This window comes from Molossus molossus, unplaced genomic scaffold (assembly GCF_014108415.1).
Source record: "Molossus molossus isolate mMolMol1 unplaced genomic scaffold, mMolMol1.p scaffold_m16_p_9, whole genome shotgun sequence".
NCBI lineage: Eukaryota > Metazoa > Chordata > Mammalia > Chiroptera > Molossidae > Molossus > Molossus molossus.
The window spans coordinates 91,943,627-91,967,105 of NW_023425403.1; the positions used below are offsets into that span (position 1 = coordinate 91,943,627).

Here is a 23,479-nt window from a genome sequence, read left to right on the forward strand (position 1 = left end):
TAAATGGAGTCATCATACAGTTGACCCTTGACTAACATGGGGGTTGGGGGTGCTGACTTCCGTGCAGTCAATAATCCGAATATAACTTTTGACTCCCCAAAACTTAACTATCAATAGCCTACTGTTGACAAGAAGCCTTACCAATAGCATTAACAGTCGATTAACACAGATTTTATGTTATACGTAGTACATACATATTACAACGCATATGTATTGTATTCTTACAAATAAATAAACTAGAGGGAAAAAATGTTATTAATAAGGTCCTGGCACATTTAGCTCAGCGGTTGGAGCGTCTGCCCACGGGCCAGAGTGGCCCGGGTTTGGTTTCCGCTAAGGGCACGTACCTCGGTTGCAGTTTGTCCCCGGCCCTGGTTGGGTCGTGCGGGTGACAACCAGTTGATGTGTCTCTCTCACATCAATGATTTACTCTCTCTCTTCCTCCCTCTCTCCCTCCCGCTCTATCTGAAGATAAATGCAAAAATGTCCTTAGGTGAGGATAAAAAAAAAAGAAAAAAAGACAATAATAAGGAAGAGAAAATACATTTACAGTACTATACATATTTATTGGAAAAAATCCACATATAAGTAGGTCTGCATGATTCAAGTGTCAACTGTAATTCATTCCCCATCAAAAATATTCCTTCCCACCCCGCCGGTGTGGCTCAGTGGTTGAGTGTCGACCCATGTACCAAGAGGTTGCCGGTTCGATTCCCGGTCAGGGCACATGCCCAGGTTGTGGGTCCGATCCCCAGTGGGGGGCATGCAGGAGGCAGCCAATTGATGTTCTCTGTCATTGATGTTTCTCTCTCTCTCTCTAAAAATCAATTAAAAAAATTTTTTTTAAAGATAAAATATTTTTAAAAAAACATTCCTTTTCTGGCTGGGTGGCTCAGTTGGTTGGAGCATCATCCTGTATACCAAAAAGTTTGCGGGTTCTATTTCCAATCAGGGTGCATTCCTAAAGTGTGGGTTCAATCCCTGGTGGTTGTGCATATGGGAAGCAACCAATCGATGTTTCTCTCTCTCTCTTTCTCCCTCTTTCTCTTTAATTAATAAAAGAAATCCTCAGGTGAGGATTAAAAAAAAAAAAGGCATTTCTTTGTCTTCTCTTGAAACAGTTAACTATTACAAAAATGAAGCTGCATAATAAACTACCCCAAAATGTAACCGTTTGCTTAGCTTAAGCTTTTGTTTGTCCACGGTTTAGGCTGAGCGTAGCGGGTGGTCCTGGCACTGTTTCCTTTCAGCCCGGCTTTCCCGAGCCCCGGGCAGGTCCGCTGCCTGCGCTAGGATGACCTCAGCCAAGGTGACGCACCGCCTCTCCACTGGGCCCTCTGCCAGGGCAGCCAGCCCAGAATTGTCCTCCAGGTGGGGGCAGTGTTCCCAGAGAGGAGGAAGTGCTCCAGGTTCCTTGAGCCCTGAATTTGGAACTGCCACCCTGACGCTCCACCACATGCTCATGGTTAAAGAATGAAAGTGGTGGAGAGGAGGTCAGTAGATTTCACCTGTTGGTAGGGAAGAGCTACAAAGCCTCATTGCAAAGGGCAGGGACACAGGTAGGCCACTGGGGCCTGCTCTCAATTAATTGACCACAAATCCCAACTCTAGAATTTTTTTTTTTTTATCCTCACCGAGGACATTTTTCCATTTTTTGTTCAGATAGAGTGGGGAGGGAGAGAGAGAGAGAAACATCGATGTGAAAGGGACACATTGAGTGGCTGCCACCCTCACGACCCATTCAGGGGCGGGGACAAACTGCAACCGAGGTACATGCCCTTAGCAGGGAACCGAACCCAGGTCTCTCTGGACCCCGGGCCTACGCTCTAACCGCTGAGCCAAACCGGCCAGGGCCCGAGGACATTTTTGCCTTTATCTTCAGAGAGAGTGGGAAGGAGAGACGGAGGAAGAAAGAGAGAAAAAAATCAACGTGAGAGAGACACATGGAGTGGTTGCCACCCACAGGACCCCAACCCAGCCTGGACAAACTGCAGCCGAGGTACCTGCCCTTAGAAGGAACCGAACCCGGGTCTCTCCGGTCTGCGGGCCAAGGCTCTAGCCAAACTGGCCAGGGCTAGTTTCAACCCAGACATATTGAAGTTTGGAGTCATCTTTGCTCTTTAAGGACTGGTTTTTAAAAATCTGCCTGTGATTGACATGTGAGGTTGGTCTAGTTTTTAGCTTCACTTAGATCCAGAATCTCAGTGGGAGGGAGGGGGGTCCCAGAATGCCAGGACAGGGACATGCGAGTCGAGAGGCCCAAACGGAGAGAAGGGAAACTGCACAGTGCAGCCTTGTCATGAGGCCTCTGGAGAAGCCGTCAGGTCGCAAGGCCCTCCGGTCATCTCACGCAGCCTCTCACCTCCGGGAAGGGATCCCTGAAAAACATTCCAAAATTACACCTGTCTTTGCCATGGTGTTCACTCCGTGAACTGCGTGAACAGCCGGCGTGTCCGTGCCCGAGAGCCCGGTGGCATCAGGACTCTCCCTTTTCTGCACCAAGCTCCTGTTCCCACAGCACGGAGTCTGCGTCGTCTCGGGTCTCAGAGCCTCAGGAAGGACAGGACATCAGTATCCGTTGCCTTGGGTGTGTTCAGCATTATCAGCTGCACAGGTGTCCATTCTCCGTCCGTCCTTGGCAGGGATTGTCCACCCGCCTCCAGCGGGCGCCGCGGACAGGCCGTGGTGCTGCGGGCTGGCATCCGAGGCCACGGCGGCCGCCGCTCACGTGGGCCTCGCAGCCCCTTCCAAGCATTTCTTCCAGAAATGGGCGAAGGAAGAAGGCATACTTTCAAGGCTGGGAGCAACTCGTGTTCGATGTTCTGTTTTGGAAACAGAAAGAATGTGGGCACAGAGAGAAAGGAGCCATGGCACAGGGCGGTGGTGGGCTCTTAGCCCTGAGCAAGGCTCTCGTAGCGGCTCAAATGAATTTTAATGAACAACCGAACACTATAAAGGCTCAGTACACATACATTTACAGAAAGGACCTAAAGATTAAACTAGGGGTCATCCAGTTTAATCACCTCGTTTTGGAGGAGGCTCTGTGACCTGGGGGTCCGCGCCAGCACCGGCACGAGGACTCACGGCTCCACACCCGGGGGGTTGCTCCACAGACCCCTGTGCCAGCCATCTATCAAACCACTAATGCCAAGCAGAGTTTTGGGTGAAAATAGGATTTGAGGACAGCGACCAGGGACTAGGTAATGCACACGGGCTAAATCTATTCTTGAAACATTTTTCTCAGAGCTACACAGAAGTCAGAGAATGCAAACAGACATTCTGTATTTAACTCCTGATTCACAGTAGAGAGCAATATTTTAATAATTTCTCATGGTGCCCGGCCAGTGTGACTGCGTGGACTAAGAGGTCCCCGTTCTATTCCCGGTCAGGGCACATGCCCTGGTTGTGTGCTCCATCCCCAGTAGGGGGAGTGCAGGAGGCAGCCCATAGATGTTTCTTTTTTTTTGCAGGTTTTTTTTTATCCTCACCGGAGGGCATTTTTGCATTTATCTTCAGATAGAATGGGAGGGAGAGAGGGGGGAAGAGGGAGAGAGAAACATTGATGTAAGAGAGACACATCTAGTGGTTGCCACCCACACGACCCCAACCGGGCCGGGGACAAACTGCAACAGAGGTACGTGCCCTTAGCGGGAACTGAACCCGGGACGCTCTGGTCCGTGGGCCGACGCGAGCCAAACCAGCCAGAGCTAAGCATTACATTTAAATTGATCTCTTTAACCGCTGAACCAAACCGGCCAGGCTCACATGGATGTTTCTATCCTTCTCTCCCTTCCTCTCTCTCTAAAAAAATCAATAAAAACATATTTAAAAAACATTCTCATGGTGAAGGGACTCCTAGCATAGCCTTCATTTACTAAATCAGCCAACAAGGGAAGCATTAGTGTCTGTGTTCTGGATGAAGCTTAGGGAAGTTAAGGTTCTGCCGCCCTCAGGTTCTCACAGCCACTAAGTGGTGGGGCTTAACTAGAACCCAACTTTTCCAATGTCACTCATTCCACATGCTTTCTTCCAGAAATTGAAATAATGATTTTTTCTTGTTTGCCAAATCGATGCAAAATGGTAGCATCTTTCATTTGTTTCAGCAGATCTAAAATGGAACTTCAGGAAAGAACAGAACTGAGAATGAAAAATGCACAGCACGGGTGGCAGCCAATGTGTCTCTCTCACATCGATGTTTCTCTCTCTCTTCCTCCCTCTTTCCCTCCCGCACTATCTGAAGATAAATGCAAAAATATCCTCAGGTGAGGATAAAAAGAAAGAAAATGCACAGCACAGCTCAGATGGAGAACATCTGGGGTGCAGCAAGGAAAGGTATCACGACGTAGGTTGCTGTGTGTGATCCCAAACCCAGCTGCGTCAGTGTCGGTCAGGGGCAGCCCTGGTTTGCAGCAGTCATGAAGAAAGACAGTTTAGCTGGTCGGAAGCTCAATATGACTCACCTGTATGGTATTGTTATAAAAAAAAAAAAGTAAATTTAGGGTGTATTACAGTTGCATTAGTGTGCATGGGGAAGTGAGGCCACACCACACCTGGAGAACTGCGGCATTCAGGGTAGCTTGGTCAAGGGGGCTGTAAGTGGAGGGCCCTGAGCACCGAGTGGGAGCGTTCGTTGACTTTTAAGACTCCTTTCTACTCTGGAGCTTTAAATTTTGCTCTCGCAAGAGGGTAGCAACTACAGCTATGAGCCAGCTTTGTTGGCCACCTTCCGTTTTATTATCCAATAAAGTCATTTCTTGCCCAAGCTTCCTGCTACAGTTGTGGTTCCACAACCACCAGCAGGGGGCAGAATCTCCACAAAGACTTCTAAAATGCTAGACATTCCCCCCCCCCCCCCCCCGGCGGGTGTGGCTCAGTGGTAGAGCATCCCCCATGCACCATGTGGTTAGGAGGTTAATTCCCAGTCGGGGCACATGCCCAGGTGGTGGGCCCGATCCCCAGTGGGGGCATGCAGGTGGTGGCCCATTCATGTTCTCTCTCACTGATGTTTCTCTCTCTCCTTTCTTCTCTCTAAAATCAATAAAGAAAAAATATAAAAAATAAATAAAATGCTAGACATTCTGATTCAGTGGCTGTAACATGGGGCTTGGCATTTATTTATTTTTAATTTTTTTATTAATTTATTTTTGTTACAGATGTTTCTCCCTTTTATCCCTTTGACACCCTCCTCCAGATTCTCCCTGCTGCCCTGTCCCCAGCATTGTTGTCTATGTCCATGGTTATGCATACATGCATATAAGTTCTGTGGTTTAGCTCTTCCCTCCCCCACGACCCTCTCTTCTGAGGTTTGTCAGTCTGTACCCTACTTCCACGTCTCTTGGTCTATTTTGTTCATCAGCATGTTTTGTTCATTATATTCCACAAATAAATGAGATCATGTGATATTTGCCTTTCTCTGATTGGCTTGTTTTACTTAGCATAATACTCTCTAGGTCCCTCCATGTCGTCTCAAAGGTAAAGAGATCTTTCTTTCTTACAGCTGCATAGTACTCCATTGTGTAAATGTACCACTGCTTTCTTATCCACTCATCTATTGATGGACACTTGAGCTGTTTCCAGATCTTAGCAATTGTAAATAGTGCTGCTATGAATTTAGAGGTACATATATTTTTTCTGATTGATGTTTCAGTCTTCTTAGGATATTTTCCTAGAAATGGGATGGGGCTTGGCATTTAAAAAATTAAATTCATTTGATGAATAGGTAATATATTCACATGAGTCAAAAATTACAAAAGGGCCTGGCCAGTGTGCCTCAGTGGATTGAGCATTGTCCTATGGACTGAGAGATCCCCGTTCAATTCCCAGTCAAGGCACATGCCCAGGTTGTGGGCTTGATGCCCAGTAGGAGGCGTGCAGGAGGCAGCTGATTGATGTTTCTATCTCACTCTCCTTTCCTCTCTCTCTAAAAAATCAATAAAAATATATTTTTAAAAAATTACAAAAGGTGCTCTGGCCGGTTTGGCTCAGCGGTTAGAGTGTCAACCCGTGGACCAGGGAGTCCCAGGTTCGGTTCCCGCTAAGGGCACGTACTTTGGTTGCAGTTCGTCCCCGGCCCTGGTCAGGGTCGTGCGGGTGGCAACCAATTGATGTGTCTCTCTCACATGGATGATTCTTTCTCTTTCTCTCTCTCCTTCTCTCTCTCTCTCTCCCTCTCACTCTGTCTGGAAACAGATGGAAAAATATCCTCGGGTAAGGATTAAAAAAAAAACAATTACAAAAGGTACATAGTGAAACAACTCGTTTCTGGAGTGTTTTGTTTCCTTCAAGAGATTTTCTATCCTGACATATCCTTCTAATCTAAAGACATTCTATGCATAGACTAGGAAAAAGCTCCCCACCCCCAAATGCACTATTCTATACTTTGCATTTTCACATAAAAATAGATTTTTGTGATTATTTTATAGTAGTAAAGCATTCTTCATTCTTATGGCTGCATATTTCAATATACAGAATATTTCAACCTACATAATACCTGCTGTGGACTGAATGTTTGTCAACATAAGAAACATTCAAACCTGTAAGAAATTTTTGTGAGTTTATTCGAGCCATAACTGTCAACAATCGTCAGGAAGCAGATCTCAGTGGACTGAGGTAACGCTCCAGAGAACTGCAGCTTGGCAGCTTATTTATACATTACAATCAAGAGAGAACATGTGAGTTACATGCAATTCATTGGTGATAGATTAGGGAGGTGGGAGAAAGCAAACCGGGGAAAACCTGGGCTTGGATGAAAAGTAAAATGATGGACACACACATCTTTTACATAGCTGGGTAGAGGAGAGGTAACAGTCAGCAATGAACTCAATAACAGTGAGGGGACTTGTGGTCTCCGCAGGGTGGTGCCTGTGCTCTGAGGGGTCTGGAAAAAGGAAAATTTCTTTGACATTCCAAAGATAAGTTATCATAGATGCAAAAAGACAATAGACAGGCTCAGTTGAGGTCAAGCTTGACCTTGATCAGGGAAGATGCTGGCCTAGAACATGACTACCTGCCATAAACTGCTTTTAGTTCAAAAGTTTTCATTTCAGACCATCCTTGGTGGTTACTTTAGGCTTCTGTTTGCAAGGCCACCATGCAGGCCTCCCCTGAGCTTGTCCACAATTTGTGTCCCCTCAAAATTTATATGTTGATATCCTAACCCACAGTGTGATAGCATTAGGAGGGGGCCTTGGGGAGGTGATTAGATCACAAGGGCAGACCCTCATGAATGGGTTAGTGCCCTTGTAGGAGTCTCTGGAGGGCTGCCTGGCCCCTTCCACCATGTGAGGACACAATGAGAAGGCAGCCGTCTATGTGTGGTGCTTTGTTATATGAACCCAAATGGATTGAGACAATAACATAATTTATTCAAACAGTTCTCCATTGATGAACACTTATCTTCCATCTTTTGCTGTCACAAACAATACTTCAAAGAATAATTTTCTATACAGTCAGTTCATACAGTGTTTACATGTACAGAATACATTCCCAGAAGTGGAAGGGCTGGACAGTGGCTATGAGCGTTATGACAGCGCTGCCCCCTGACCCCACCTGATGTCTGGGAGAGCTATTCCCTGCAGACACAGCAGAGCGGGAGCACATGTTTGATCTTTGCAACTCGATAGGTCAAAATGGTACCAGAGTGCAATTTAAATTTGTGTTTCTTATATTCCGCAATGGAGTATCTTTTCATATGTTTACAGTTCCTTTTCTGTGAGTTGATTATAACCCTTTCTCATTTTTCTATAGGGTTGCTAGTCTCTTTCTTTTTTTTAAATGTATTTTTATTTATTTATTTTAATCCTCACAGGAGGATATTTTTCTATTTATCTTCAGATAGAGTAGGAGGGAGGAAGAGAGAAACATCAACGTGAGAGGGACACATTGACAGGTTGCCTCCTGCAGGACTCTGACCGGGGATGGGGACAAACCGCATTCGAGATCCGTGCCGTTGGCCAGAATCAAACCCTCGACTTATAGGTCCGTGGGCCGTCGCTCCAACCACTGAGCAAAACCGGCCAGTCTTTTTCTTATTGGTTTGCAGAATTTGAAAACACTTCTCTAGGAATCTCTCCCCTTCCTGCACAGTCTGGGCCTTCTGAGCAAAGGACATACTTGAACAAGAAACATTCTCAGCGTTTAGGTAAACATCCCTAGAGATAGGGTAACCCTCTGAAGAGACTTAGAGATGTACTTCCCCAGAGACATCTCAGGGTAATAAACTACATACCTTCCCTTTTTCCCCAGACATTTGCTTACATTCCAGGTAAGTGAGTAATGTTCCTATCCAGATGGAAAAATGGGCAGATGTGTTAGCAGCCTTATAAGCTTCGAGTCTCATAATTTGGGAGTTTTTCTGTGGTTACCTCACTGCATATGCAGGGAACATCTGGCCTTCTTCACATCGCCCCCTGGTGGTTGAGCATGGGAACCTGCGCAAGATGCTGCTGTGGCTGTTGCAGTTTTTGCTGTGAGTAATGAACCATCTGTTTCTCTGACCAGAGGTCGTTATCTTCTCTCACAAGTAAACAAGGTTAACTTGTTAGCTTGCAAATAGGATAAAATCTCATACTCTTTACAATTTCTGACTTAACACATAGAAATTCCTGTGTCTTGCCCTGGCCGGTTTGGCTCAGCGGTTAGAGAGTCAGCCTGCGGTCTAGAGAGACCCGGGTTCGGTTCCTGCTAAGGGCATGTACCTCAGTTGCAGTTTGTCTCTGGCCCTGGTTGGTCGTGCGGGTGGCAGCCACTCGATGTGTCCCTTTCACATCGGTGTTTCTCTCTCTCTTCCTCTCTCTCCCTCCCACTCTATCTGAACAAAAAAATGGAAAAATGTCCTCGGGTGAGGATAAAAAAAGAAATTCCTGTGTCTGTGATGTGGAGTGCAAAGAATTCCATCTGTCTTTTTAAAAATCATAGCAGGTAATTCTGAAGCATGGCCAGGGATGACACAAGGATGTTCCATTCTTCAAGAGTCAGCAAAATGCTACATCTCCCACCATGGAATCACAACTGGATTTAACTTTGGAATCTAGAGTAGGATAAGAAAAAGTCTAATATGCAACGCAAATGCAGAGAACAACACAATTAACTTTAGACACTAGGGAAAGCTAAGTCTTTACAGACATTAATTTCACAATTAAGGTAGAAGAGAAGCATTTTGCATTACTTTTGAGATTAGGTACCTTAACCTTTAACTGCATTAGCACTACTAGGACTAATGACTTGTGCAAAAGCAATTCAGGTAGAAGATGATACTGCTCTTCAGACTAAAACATTCTTGTCTGACTATCCACTTTTCCAAATTTAGTGACTGCATTCACAAAGAACAGAAGCACCCTGGCTGATTTAGCTCAGCACTTAGACCATCAGCCATGGACTGAAGGGTCATGGGTTCAATTCTCGGTCAAGGGCACGTACCTAAGTTGTAGATTCGATCCCCAGCATTGGTTGAGGTGCATGCAGGAGGCAACCAATCGACGTGTCTCTCTTACATCAATGTTTCTCTCTCTCTCTCTCTTCCTCCCTCCATTCCACTCTAGCTAAAAAAAAAAAAAAAAAAAAAGGAAAAATAGCCTCAGGTGAGGATCAACAACAACAAAAAACAAAACAAACAAACAAGGAACAAAAAAAAACAAAGAACAGAAGCAACACAGGAAAATTGTGGCCCAAAGCACCTCAAGAACCAGTGAATGTCATTATTTTTATTTGTATTTTTAGAGAGAGAAAGAAAGAAACATGATTGGTGTCCTCCTGCACTCACCCCACTGGGGACTGAACCTGCAGACTGGGTGTGTGCCCTGACTGGGAATCGAACCTGCCACCTTCGGTGTATGGGAGGACACTTCAACCAACTGAGCCACACCAAGATTTTGTTGTACCATTTATTTATGCATTCATTGGTTGATTCTTGTATGTGCTCTGACTGGGGATCAAACCCACAACCTTGTGTATCAATCGGAACAATGTTCTAACCAACTGAACTATCCAACCAGGGCCTAAGCTCATTATTTACTTGGTCAGCAAATCCTTACTGAATGCCCTTGACTGACAAAATTTTTCCTTACAGAAATAACTAATGCAAAGAGAAGGACTTCAATGATTTCAGTAAAGCAGAAGATGGGTCACCTCACTCCAGGGTGAGTGAAGGTGGATGGGATGGTTGAAGAATCAGTAAATTCGAAGTGGTGCTGTTTATTGTTTGTTGTTATTTTTAATTTATCTTTATTGTTGAAAGTATTACACATGTCCCGCTTTTACCCCATTGACCACCTCTACCCCAGTCCCACCGGAAGTGGTGATGTTTTGTAGAGATGAACAAAAGGGCTTTTCAGGAGAGAGAAGAGCTCATGCAAAGGGTCAGCTGGGAGAAGAGGCAGGTAAGCTTGAACAAGTAGGCCAGTGGCCCGGTTATGAAGGGCTTTGTACAGAATTTCAATATAAATTTATATTGAAGTGGTCAGGTTCTTTCTGAAAAAAAAAAAAAGAAAAGAAAAAGAAAAGCTTTCCATTTGCATCTTCCCAAATTCTACACCTACATACAAAGTGGGAAGATTAAATGCAGTTCCCAGCTGCCAATTTGAAAACATCCTCTTGACAAATAACTCTGTTGAAATGGGAATTCCATCAAGTGGGCCATTCCTGGGTTGTGTGCTCAGGGGACTTTGCTATAACTTAGAAAAAAACAAAGTCTGTCTGTGATGGCCAAGTCCGGGAGAGTGCGCACACCCCTGGAAGCCTCCTGTTCCTTTTCAGAGTCTGCAGCTGTTCTCATATTTCTCCCTTGGAGAAGAGCTAAATGTCAAAATCCATATATTCACAGCTTACATTTGGGCTTTTAGTTTACAGGAGTGAATTTGATTATTGTTCAACTGCTTATTATCTGCACAGAGGATACTGCCCAACAAGTTGCCTTGACTTCTCTTGACCATCTTACTTTGCTCCACCTGCCGCGGTTACCAACCTTCGACATGCGCCCAAGCGTGCATTTCAGACTGGCCACATAGTTTGTGGGGCCCAGGGCAAAATGAAAACAATGGGGGCTTTTATTAGAAATTTCAAGGCAGGGAGAGCAGAGCGCTAAACCAAGCATGCAGCCCTTCCAAGTGTGGGGCAGCTGCACAGCTCGCAAGCCCACGAGGAGGGGAGAGGAATGGGGAGCTGTGGGGTGCAGAGTAAGATCGAGTGAGTACATGCAGAGAGAGGGTGGGGGCTAGAAAGGGGCTTCAGATATAGGCAAGCTAGAGGGTTAGAAGGGAATATTCAGCAAAATCATCACAGGATATTGAAAGGGGAAGCTAAGCAGGTGTTGGAAGGAGTTTTTCACACCCATAAACCCATAGGTTTGATCACTGCCTCCCCCACGTGGCTCTTGTGATGTTAACATCTCTGCTGTTCTCACACTCACACCCAGTCCGCCTCCTCATCTGTGGACAGAGCAGAACAGCTTACACACTGCTTAACTGATCTCCAAAAGCTTAGTCACTTTTGCTCTAACTAGATGCCAGCAGTGGGTATTTACCGTCCTGCGGATATTGCGGCGATCACCCAAGGTACTGACACCCAGCCCAGTCCATCCGTGTGCATTCCTCTGAGTTGATACAGTGGAGGCGGCTTGGGCAGAAGGAGAGCTCGGAGTGACAGAGTAAGACACTGTGATGCACCACAAGAGAACTGAGTTGACTTAGCTTCCAATGTTCTACTCGCCATCTGTTGATGTGCATTTTTCCACCTCAGTGAGGTAGTCAAGAGGTACTTTCTTTTAAATTTCATGTGCAGTAATTTTCCCCCTTTCACTTGCCAGTCCCCCTCCCCCAGACTGAATATTAGTTTGGCTATTTGACTTAAACAACAGATTGGAGGCTGAGTAGACTTCCAAATTCATGTACTCAAGGACAAAATTGCATGTGTGGGGGTTCAGAACAAGTCACCACACATTGTGCCTCTATGGTATGTGGATTTGAGCTAAGGGCAACTTTAGCTGTGGGTTCAAGAGAAACTGCTGTCCCTAACTGCCTTGAACTTGAATGAGGGGACTTGCCCTAATAAGAGGTTGTAAGAGATAACCTTTGTTTACCTGTCTGTAGGCCAGGGCCAACGTCCAATTACCGAACATCTACTCATTATCCTGCAATGAGCCTTTGAGCCAAGCCGCCTACGTCATCCCTAGCTCAGAATGTCTTACACACTCATGTCCCCTTTCTATCCTCACATCTCTCATGTGTGTGGGGTCTCTGACTCTCTCATGTATGCAGGGTTCCCACACATATTAAATTTGGTTTTCTCTTGTTAATCTGTCTTAAGTCTATTTGATTTTTAGAACAATCGAAAGAACCTTGAAGGTATAGTTTCTACCAGCTGTTTAGGGAATGGTAGATTATGCACTGGGTAGAATAATTGTATAACCCTGTGCTCTAGCTGAGGCTGTGTGCAAACTGCATTTGATAACCAGGATTTATCTGCTGTCTTTACACATGAGGAAAATCGCCAAGTATACGATTAGATTTCTAGTATCAAACTAAATGGTAGAAACTCTAGTAGCTCTATAGTGCTATTAAAAATGCTATACTTGCCCTGGCTGGTTTGGCTCAGCGGTTAGAGCGTCAGCCCGCGGACCAGAGTCCTGGGTTTGGTTCCTGCTAAGGGCACGCGCCTCTGTTGCAGTTTGTCCTCGGCCCCCATTGGGGTCGTGTGGGTGGCAACCACTTGATGTGTCTCTCACATTGATGTTTCTCGCTCTCTCTTCCCCGCTTCTCTCCTGCTCTACCTGGAGATAAATGCAAAAGAAAAAAAGTCCTCGGGTGAAGATTTTAAAAAAATGCTGTACTTGCCCTAGCAGGTTTGGTTCAGCGGTTAGAGCCTCCACCCACAAACCCAAGGGTCTTGGATTTGATTCCCAGTCAAGGGCACGCAGCTGGGTTGCAGATTTGATCCCTGACCCATTAGAGTTGTGGGAGAGACAACCAATCGATGTGTTTCTCTCACATTGATGTCGCTCTCTTTCTCCCTCCCTTCCATTCCGTTTAAAAATCAGCGGAAAATATCCTCGGGTGAGGATTAACAACAAAAGAAGCCCTTGCTGATTTGCTCAGTGGTTAGAGCGTTGTCTAGCAGAGAAAAGAGTCTCAGGTTCAATTCCTGTCAAGGGCATGTACCTTGGATGCGGTTCAGTCCCTGGCCCTGGTCAGGGTTGTGTGGGAGGCAACCAATGGATGTGTCTCTCTCACATTGATGTTTCTTTCTCTCTCTTTCTCCTCCCTCTCCCTCCCACTCTATCTGAAGATAAATGGAGAAACATCCTTGGGGAAGAATTAAAAAAAAAAAGGTGCTGTACTCTTGCCCTGGTCCATTTGACTCAGTGGTTGAATGTTGGCCCTCGGACCAAACAGTCTTGGGTTTGATTCCCGGTAAAGGGCACATACCTAGGTTGCAGATTTGACCCCTGGCCCTGGTTGGGGTCATCCGGGAGGCAACCAATTGATGTGCCTCTCTCACATCAATGTTTCTCTCTCCCTGCCTCCCCCCCTCCCTCCCTCCCACTCTTTCTGAAAATCAATGGAAAAATATCCTTGAGTGAAGATTTTTAATAAAGGTAAAAATGTTAAAACAACAATGAGGTATCACCTCACACCTGTCAGAATGGCTGCCATCAACAAATCATCAAACAATAAGTGCTGGTGAGGGTGTGGAGAAAAGGGGACTCTAGTACACTGCTGGTGGGAATGCAGACTGGTGCAGCCACTATGGAAAACACTATGGTGTTTCCTCAAAAAATTAAAAATTGACCTGCCATTTGACCCAGTGATCCCACTTCTAGGAATATACCCTAAGAAGCCTGAAACACCAATCAGAAAGAATATATGTACCCCCATGTTCATAGCAGCACTATTTACAATTGCTAAGATCTGGAAACAGCCCAAATGTCCATCAGTGGACAAATGGATAAAGAAGCTGTGGTACATATACACCAGCTCTAAGAAAGGATTTTTAAAAATCCTTTGAGATGACCTGGAGGGACCTGGAGAATATTATCCTAAGTGAAACAAGCCAAGCAGAAAAAGACAAATATCACGTGATCTCACTTATTTGTGGAATATAATGAACATAACAGTCTGAGGAACAGGGTAGACCCAGAGATGTGGAAGTAGGGTACAGACTGACAAGCCTCAGAAGAAGGGGCAGGGGAGGGAGGAGATAAACCACAGAACTTATATGCATGTACACATAACTGATGGACATGGACAACAAAGCTGGGGATGGGGTGGGAAGGATGGGGAGGAGGGTGTCAATGGGGATAAAAGGAGAAACATCTGTGACAAAAATAAATTAATAAAATAAATAAATAATAAATAAAGGTAAAAATGCTGTACTTTAAAAAAACAAAAAAACTTTTCATTGACTTTAGAGTAGTGGTTCTCAACCTTCCTAATGCTGTGACCCTTTAATACAGTTCCTCATGTTGTGGTGACCCCCAACCATAAAATTATTTTTGTTGCTACTTCATAACTGTAATTTTGCTACTGTTATGTCTTAGGCGACCCCTGTGAAAGGGTCATTTGACCCCCAAAGGGGTTGCGACCCACAGGTTGAGAACCACTGCTTTAGAGGGAGAGGGAGAGGGAGATAAAGACAATGATAGAACATTGATTGGCGGCCCCGGGGCATGAGCCCTGACCTGGCCACCTCTTGGTGCATGGGTCGACACTCAACCACTGAGCCACACCAGCTGGGCAGAATGCTCTCCTCTTTTTTTTTTAAATCCTCACCCGAGGATATGTTTCCATTTATCTTCAGACAGTGTAGGAGGGAGGGAGAGAGGGAGAGAGAGAGACATTGATGTAAGAGAGACATCAATTGGTTGCCTCCTGCACAACCCCAGACCCCAACCAGGGCTGGGGATTGAACTGAAACCGAGGTACATGCCCTTAGCCAGACTCAAACCTGCGATTCTTGTCTGAGGGCCGATGCTGTAACTGCTGAGCCAAACTGGCCAGGGCCAAAATGCTCTACTCTTAACTAGCTTTTGTGGTCTGTGTGTCTGTCCATCCCCAGTCAGAGGACACCTTGACTAAATCACCTGATACTGGAATTCTCATTTCTCCATCATAGACTCATACATGCAGAAACCTTCTCACGGCCATTCTCCATCTCAGTGCCCTACTTCCAAGCTCAGAAGAGAATTCTATGCATATACCGGGGAGATGTCACAGTGTATGGGGTGGGGTATGAGTCAGAGGGTAACACTGAACAAGGCTCACAGTGACATTTTTCTCCCTGAATTATATGGACAGCCACTTGAGGTTCTCATGGCCCAGTGTACAAGCGACATTCAGTGGGGTGCACATAAACTGCCAGTGTTATTTCTTATCTGTAAACTCCAAGTTTAAAGACTCCATTTTTATGTAGCATAAAAACTGTTTTTCAATCCAGTGATTTTCAAGTATGGTCCACAGCCTCAGAGGATCATAAACATGTCCAAAAACATCAAGTTGGCCTCTCAAATTCTTTTTTAAAAAAATTTCTTTCTTTATTGATTTGAGAGAGAGAGGAAAGGAGAGAGACAGACAGACAGAAACATAGATGAGAGAGAACACTGATTGGGGGCTCCCTACAGGGAAATGGGCCCACAACCTGGGCATGTGCCCTGACCAGGAATTGAACTGGCGACCTCTTGGCACATGGGTCAACGCTCAGTCACTGAGCCACACCAGCCAGGCAGCCTCTCAGTTCTTATGGGGGTCTCTGGAAACGTGCTAATTGCCACAAAGCTAAAGCTTTTTTTCAGAAATAGGTCTGTAGCCCACCAGGGGGGTGTTAACTATATTTTTACTGTATAATTAAAGGTTATGTAGCAGTGACCTACAAAGTGTAAATTACAAGTCAGTAAGATGTGATGTGGTCTTTATGAATTCAAGTCCTCCTGGTTTGAATTCCATTTTCCTGAGTATTCTAACTGCCAGCCAAGGGCATTCCACACCATACACACAGATGCTCAGAACTTTAGAGTGCTGTTATCAGGGTTTTTTCAAGTTGGTTGAGTTTTTCGCTGCTCTTCTCACAATTTTACTATTACTGTCATTGTTAGCAGTTTCCTTTGTAGTTATGGGCTAACTCTGCCTGTCGGATGAAGCAATATGCATTACCAGAGATTTAAATAGAACTTAAAAATGTGATTCAAATGAGTTATTCACACTCCTATTGCTTAAGCATATGCACATGTAAATTAACGTGCTTGTATAACAACATTCCATGGGCAATACACTGCCTGTTTACTGTTCTCTTGAGATTTTTCTTTCTCTTTTGAGCCTATTTTAATCAGGTTTTCTTTCTTACCAAACACTTCTAAGATTTTACCATGTTACTTGACCAGTTCATAACAGGTAACCTTGTTGACTGCTTCCTCCTTCCTAAAACACTTTGTCCACTAGACTTCCAGAAGGCCACTCTCTTGGTTCCCCTACCTCAGGGCCAGTTTCTTCTTAATCACCTTTGCTGGTTCATCAGATGAGCAATCTTTAAGTGGGAGGGCTGAGAAGACTCTCATTCTCTAGGTAATCTCACCCATTGTCCTGGCTTCAACAGTCAGGTACTGAGATCTTCCCAGTATCTCAAGGTCTCTAGTTTAGACCTCTTTAACTCTCCTCCTATAACAAAAATCTGCCTGCCTACCTTTTATTTACATCAAGAACTGACATCTCACATTGGCCAGTGTGGCTCAGTTGGTTGCTTGATTCCCAACAGGGCACATGGCCAATGGATGATCTGCTCTCGCACCCGTATTTCTTTCTCTATCCCCGTCTCCAAAAATGAATGTTAAAAAAAAAAAAAAAAATCCCCTATTAATGTGTCCAGAACCAAACTCTTGAGTTCCCATTCCTATCTATGTTAACTCCTTTCTTCCAGGTGCTCAGGACAAACACCTGGCTTCACCCTTAAGTCCATTTCCACCCCTCATTCAACACACCGGCAAATTCTATTCTCAATTTCCAATTACTTCCACCACTACCACCCTAAACTCTATCGCCTCACCTTACAAATATTGACATATCCTTGTTCTCTTTTACCCCACTACCCAGCAGCCAAGACATGATCTTTTAGGTCAGATTATGCTCCCCCCCCCCCCGACAGCGCCCTCCTGTGGCTTTCTTGCATGATCCAGTCTCTTTTCCCATGCACACTTCTCTACCTCAATTCTCCTCTTGCCACCTAGTGTTCAGCATACTGGCCACCTTACCCTAGAATATATTTAAGCACACTCCACCTCAGCCTGCATTTGCTCTTTTTTGCCTTGAAAACTCGCCATCAAATATATTACAGAGGCTTTCCTAGGCAACACTGTAAAACAGGTTTTCTCCTCTGAATAGTTCCCATACATTTAACAGCCTAGGCCACAAAGGCCACTAGCAACATCCTTGATTCGCTTAGCATCAGTGACAAATAATACCTTTCTGGTGTACAGAAAATACACCACTGACTGGGAATAACTAGAAAAACAAAACAAGCCTTCTTAGGTAACTGCCTGAACTCCTCACTTCCTACACAAAGCCTCTGATTGCTACTGCTGTCCTTCCAGCTTTTCCATGGCTAGCTCACTGAGTCGTTGCAGCTTAGAGGTTACCTCAAAACCTCTAGCACCATCACTTATCTTTGACCACTGCCTGAAAATTCTCTCCCTGATAGTATGCTTCGGAGAGGCCTCCTTGATCCAGTGACTGAACTCTTCCATTTTAATGTCAGAGATCAAAATGCTTAGCCCAGCTGGTGTGGCTCAGTGGTTGAACATCAACCCATGCATCAAGAGGTTGCCAGGTTGGGGCACATACCCAGGTAGTGGGCCCGATCCTCAGTGGGGGGCATGCAGGAGGTGACCAATTGATGTTCTCTTTCATCTCTCTCTAAAATCAACGAAGAAAAAAAATTTTTTTAAGTGCTTAAAACTTGGCATCACGTTTTCAGTATTTGGTTTGCTTCTAGTCAACAGTGGGCATTTCCAATCTGATTAGCATGTCTCAAATCCTGAGCCACGTCTTTGAAGTCACTAGTGCAAATTCCAGATTGCCAAAGCACTGGATTTACCCTGGGTTCATGTCATAGCACAAAATTAAATAACTGGCTTACCTTTAGTTTTAACCCTAAAGCAAGAATATAGAGGAATAACGTCCCAACTTCTCTTGTAAATTCATTTTACATTCTTCTTTGGAGTAAAATAGGGTTTTCAACTGTTTACAAAGTAATTTCGGAGTTGTTTCAACTCCCATGTTTTTTCACACGTTTCCCCAATCTTGGCAGCCGCAATTGGAAAGGGCGAGGACCTTTTTTTTTTCTGCATCTGTACTGGACCCTTAATAACTGCTCCAGATGCACTTTCACTCCATACCCACAGCCTCATTCAGGTACAATATTGACACACCAGTTCTTTTCTGTTGCCCACCAGCCAACCCACAACCTCATCTTTAAAAACAGGGGGCCAGCAAACCTTTCCTGCAAAGGGCCACTTATTTTAGGATTTGCAGGCCCTAAAGGTCTGTCGCACTCATCTCTGCTCTTGCAGTGACAGCCAGTTAATCCATAAATCATGGCAGTGTCCCAATAAAGCTAGACACCAAATTAGATTTCATATCCCATAAGCTATTTTGATTTTCTCCCCTTCAAAAACGTAACCTTAGCTAGTCATAGAAGTAGCTGACAGGATGAGCCAGGTTGCCAACCTCCATCCATGAATTTTGACAAAAGCTTATCACACAATTCCAAGAGACCTAGATTTCTATAGAACTTGGCCCTCACTTGATATGATAAATAAGCTCAGACAATACTTTGCTTCCAGCTGTATTAGTCTCTTTTTATTCTTTTGGTAATCTCTTCCAGTAACTACTTGTTTGTAGGTGATGAAATGTCTAAGGAATCCACTTCCAATGTTGGCTCTGCGGTGAGCATGGTCTTTCCCTTTACTTCAACTCAGAATTAAGATTTTTGATCCTTGTTTTTTTATATTCCAGTCTCAGAAGTAGTTTTCACTGTAGAAGTTATCTGAAGACAGTCTATGCTTTATAGTAGTGGTCTACAACCAGGCTCTAGCTTCTCCAGGAACACTATACAGGATGGATTTAAATATGTATTAAACTAAGAGGCGTTCTCTCAAATGAGTTTAAATGCATTTTATTTTTAGACAACCTACATGACATGTTTTTTTTTTTTTTCTTAAAAACAATGCCTCCGCTCCAAATAAATCAAGGTCAGAATAAATGAAGAGCTCAAGATAACATCAGTCCCATTTGTCCTAGTCCTGGTGTGTGGATGAAAAGCAGCAGCCAGTTATGATGACAGGTGATAGATCCAAATTGCCAAATGTGTTACTGTAAAAACAAAGAAGATTTATTAACCCCTTTCCCAGTATGAAAGCACTGAACACTGCCAGGCTGCAGATGTAGTCCCCTATTCAATCCGGGCTGCCACACAGGCAGACAGAAAGCGCAGGGATTTCTTTCTTTTGCATCCCAGTGCAAACCAAAAGAACAACAGATTGTTCAAGGTCTATCAGTGGATGCAGAACCATCCTTTCCAGAAAAGGCTCATTTTGAAGAAAAGTCCCATTCATACACACTTTTAACTATAAAAACCTGGTATCTGAACAATTCCTTTTTTGACAAGTCATTTGTACTGCTCTAAGACACCGTCTTGTTGCCTGTAACCTTGTTTAACATAGCCTTGTCTACCTTATTCCTAATTTATATGAAAGCTAGAATGATAATGCCTACTTCTGTACTGCTTCCAGCAGTCCCTTGCACAGCAGACATTCATTTAATTCTATCAAAGCAATTTGCATATCAGTACTTACTGAAAGTCAGTATAAACAACTAATTATCAGCACACCTGAGTGAAAAGATTCTGATGAACTGTTTTTTTGCAGGCTACAAAGACCCTGTATCATAAGATTTTTATGTGAAACCCTCTTTAGAACCCTGAAAAGAAACAAGACCCGTACCCACATTTAAAAAGAATCATACCTAAGATGTTTCCATTTTCACATTATTGATTTCAACCCACTTCAGTGTACTTACACATTTTTCCATTTCTAAACCATCCTTAAAGAAAATCATATATGGTGTCACACCATCCTCACGGTAGTCCAGCAGAGCAACCATGCCATCTGGATTCATGTTTTCACCAATAAAGAACTTAGGAAACAAACAACAAACATCTAGAATTAGAACATTATATACAGATGGGCCACATTAAAACAAATGGAATAAAACAATAAAAATGACACAAACACCATAATTTAATCAAGAAAATTTCAGAAGCTAAGGCTGATGCCTAGGAAGGGGAAAAAAAATCTCACTAATCAAACATCTATCTGGTCACCTAATTAAAGCACAAATAATGACCAAAACAATACAAATATATTTAGGCATTCTGGTAACTTATTCTCTCAGCCCCACATACAAATTCCAAACCCTACAAGCTTGTTTATGAAGTCAAGCACAGGACCATAATGCTGTCATTGAGAGAGCACATGATATGGAGAAAGTATCTTATTGGTGTGGGTGTGTGTGTGTAAGCCAGAAAAATCAAACAGTCAGATCATGATGTGCTTCTTCTTAAGTTTTAGAAATAAGGGAAGTCAATGAATTTCCCCAAAAGGACAAACTCAGACACGCTGAATTGTAAAGAGAAAGAAAATTGGATGACCATTTAGGTTAACAAACAATTCATGAGAGGAAGAGCTAGTAAATGTCATCTGGGAAGGGAGGAGATTCTGCAATCAGAAGACAAGACCTGGAAACACTTGGGAGCAGGGAAAGCTGCTTTCTACAGCCTGTACTATTGGAATAGGAACTATGAAGTATTCACACTAAAGCCCAGGAAAAGAACCACAATTCAGTTATAAAGACCTGCAGCAAGTAAGTAGTTTCATGCTCTTTGATCCAAAAATGTAAGGCATTTATTTACCTGGTAGTTTTTGAAATTAGCAAGGATGTGCTTGATTTGTTCTGCAGCCCCTGTCATAAAAGGCTTTACTCTTTCTGGTCTCTGTTCTTCAAGTTTCCCTTTGATTCTAAAACAAAATTTTATTTGTAAATATTGATTTCTGAGAAAAATAACTTTTTATTAAATAAATAAAGTAAAAACAAAACCCACTAAAAACAGCAAGTAGCTATCACTAAGCAAAGTAACTTGTTCACTGGATGTGTCAAAACCCCAGTTAATTTATATCCAAAGTACTATTCTATAAAGCTAAAACTATGCCTTGGCCAGCGTGGGAGGCAGATATCAGTGGCTCTCTCTCCTTCCTCCCTCCCATTCGGGTGAGGATTAACAAAAATAATGCACACATTAACTCACTCATAAAAAAGCAAACACCCCTTGTGAGTTCATCAATTTGGAAAAGTAACACCCCCCCCTCCACAAGTATACCTGAAGAATCTCATAATTAGCTAATCCCTAAATCCTATAAAAGTCCAGACATCAGCTGGGTGTGCCAATATCACTTACGATTTCATGTAATCTTTGATGTACTTCTTGTAGGCTTCTTTTGTGAAGCTTGTTTCCTGCAAATGATGGTTCATGACAATATCGACACCAGTGATTACTGTGCTTTCGGTACCTTCGCCGTCGGGGCCTTCAGCGGAGGCATTTCCACCAATGAGCGAGTCATCAATGTTACCCTCTGTCCTACTGACCATCTGCAGTAAGAAATCGTAGTTTAGTTGCAAAACATTCTTCACCTTACCGTAAACTCATCAAAAAAAAAAAAAAACTTTCTACACCAGCAGTTCACGCATCCTCCCACCAGACGTTGTTGGTTTTTGTTTAGATAGACAAAAATATTTAAGGGAAAAACGTATAACCCCTCGATTTCCTGAAACACCTTAACTCAACCAGAACTTTCTGTTGACGGAAACGAAAACGGGGTTCTTACAACCCAGTGGAAGTTTTCTGTGGGCTCTCGGGTTGATGAGCATGGAGATATAGGGCTAACACTAAAAGGGCTTGGGGATCCCAAACAGCAGACACACACAACCTGTCCGGGACAGGCCGAGGGGAGGATGGGCGCCCAGGCGGCGGACCTATTTCCAGGCTCAGCTCCGCCTCCACTTTTCTAGAAAAACCCGAGCCCGGAAAGAGTCTCCTCCGCCAGCAGGCAGAGAAGAGAATTGCACAATCTCGGGCGGGGGAGCGGCGGAAACCCGAGCTTGCCCAGCCTTGCCTCCCCCTTGCCGCGGCCCGACGACTCACCTTCCCCTCTACCTCCAGGCACAGCCCGTCTGCGATCTCCCGGATCTTGTAGATGTCAGAGAACATCTCATCATCTGTTCGGAGACAGACCTGCCGTCACGATGCGCCCGGAAGCCCCGGGCCTGCGCCGCCATTTCCCGCGCTGGCCGGCCGGCCGCACGCGGTCCTCACCCTCCCGGGCGCTCGAGACCCGGCGCGTGCCCCAGGCACCGACCCCTCCTCGCTCCCGCCGGCACCCGCTAGGCCCAAGCAGCGGCGGCGCCCGCCTTCCCCACCCCCACCGCCCTCATCCCCTGCGCGGCAGTGGGGGCATAGCAGTCACGACTCACGGCTGATGAGGTCCCGGTAGATGATCATGGTGGCGGCTGGAAGGAGACGACAGCGGCGCTGCCTTAGTAGGAGCCCGGAGCTCGGAGCTCGGAGCGAGCGCGGTGCAGCCGGAGCGGCGCGCGGGGGGAGGGGGGAGCGGGCGGAAAAGGCCGACTCAGCCGCTCCCCAACCTCATATAGAGGGCAAGTCCCCCTACGTCATCGCCCGCTGCGCCTCCGGAAGCACCGGATGCGGTGACGTGGCACGCAGAGCCGCGTGGGGGGCGGGGCCACAGCGGGGCCGGGCGGGGTAGGCGGGAGGCGAGCATCCGGGGACTGGGCCTGGGAACCCAGTGCGGAGCGTCACGGGGCCCGCGGGACAGGGAGTGGGGACGGGAGGGGCGAGGAGCGCTTCCGGGAGGGAGGAGGAAGGGGCCCGGGGTCTGACCGCGGAGAGTCAGGGGATTGGCGCCTGGAGCCGCCCCTGGGTGGGACCTAGATGAAGTCACTTCAAGCTCCCGCCCTTCGCGGCGCCCCACGCGAGCTCCCACACCTTTCTGGGAGAAAAATGGCAGGTTTCCAGACAACTTGTAATTCCCTGTGGTAGGGGTACTTTGCATTTACGGAGGGTCGGGCCCTTGAGGCCGCGGGAGGCCACGTGGCTGTCCTCGAAGCGGAGAGCAGGGGCGGGTGCTTTGACCAGCTTCCTGGTCTCCGAGGGCTCGGAGACCTTTCCAGCATTGGCCCCAAGGGCCGCCCCAGCTCGAGTTCTCGGGGCCTCTGTAGGGCCGAGCTGAGCGCGGGGGACGCGGTCCACGTCGCCCCGCCAGTCCCCGGAGTAACGGAGGGGCCGGGCGAGGTCACGTCTTTGGGGGGAGGGGGGGCCGCGGGCGTTTGCACAGCTTTCCCCCTATCAATTTTGCTCCATATTTGAAACC

General features: G+C 45.5%; 1 protein-coding gene and 1 non-coding gene across 2 annotated transcripts; both read right to left on the bottom strand.

Moving 5' to 3' along the window:
* Positions 1 to 19,155: 19,155 nt before the first annotated feature.
* Positions 19,156 to 22,706, bottom strand: TPT1 (tumor protein, translationally-controlled 1). Its single transcript, XM_036249904.1, has 6 exons — positions 22,563 to 22,706; positions 22,234 to 22,307; positions 21,490 to 21,680; positions 20,947 to 21,052; positions 20,055 to 20,171; positions 19,156 to 19,349 (listed from the first exon to the last, which is right to left on the bottom strand). Exons 1-6 carry the CDS (start codon positions 22,588 to 22,590, stop codon positions 19,347 to 19,349), a joined length of 519 nt encoding a protein of 172 aa, XP_036105797.1. The 5' UTR covers positions 22,591 to 22,706; the 3' UTR covers positions 19,156 to 19,346.
* On the bottom strand, positions 19,417 to 19,543 carry LOC118623109. Its single transcript, XR_004958213.1, has one exon. It is a non-coding gene; the product is annotated as a small nucleolar RNA SNORA31 (small nucleolar RNA).
* Positions 22,707 to 23,479: the final 773 nt, after the last annotated feature.

What these genes read in the sequence shown, in the direction of transcription:
- TPT1 (XM_036249904.1), bottom strand. Translation starts at nt 22,590, where the DNA reads ATGATCATCTACCGGGACCTCATCAGCC. An exon ending in CTACCGGGACCTCATCAGCC is followed by an intron (nt 22,308 to 22,562) that starts GTGAGTCGTGAC and finishes GTCTCCGAACAG; the next exon opens with ATGATGAGATGTTCTCTGAC. An exon ending in CTAATTTCAAAAACTACCAG is followed by an intron (nt 20,172 to 20,946) that starts GTAAATAAATGC and finishes TTGTTTCCTAAG; the next exon opens with TTCTTTATTGGTGAAAACAT.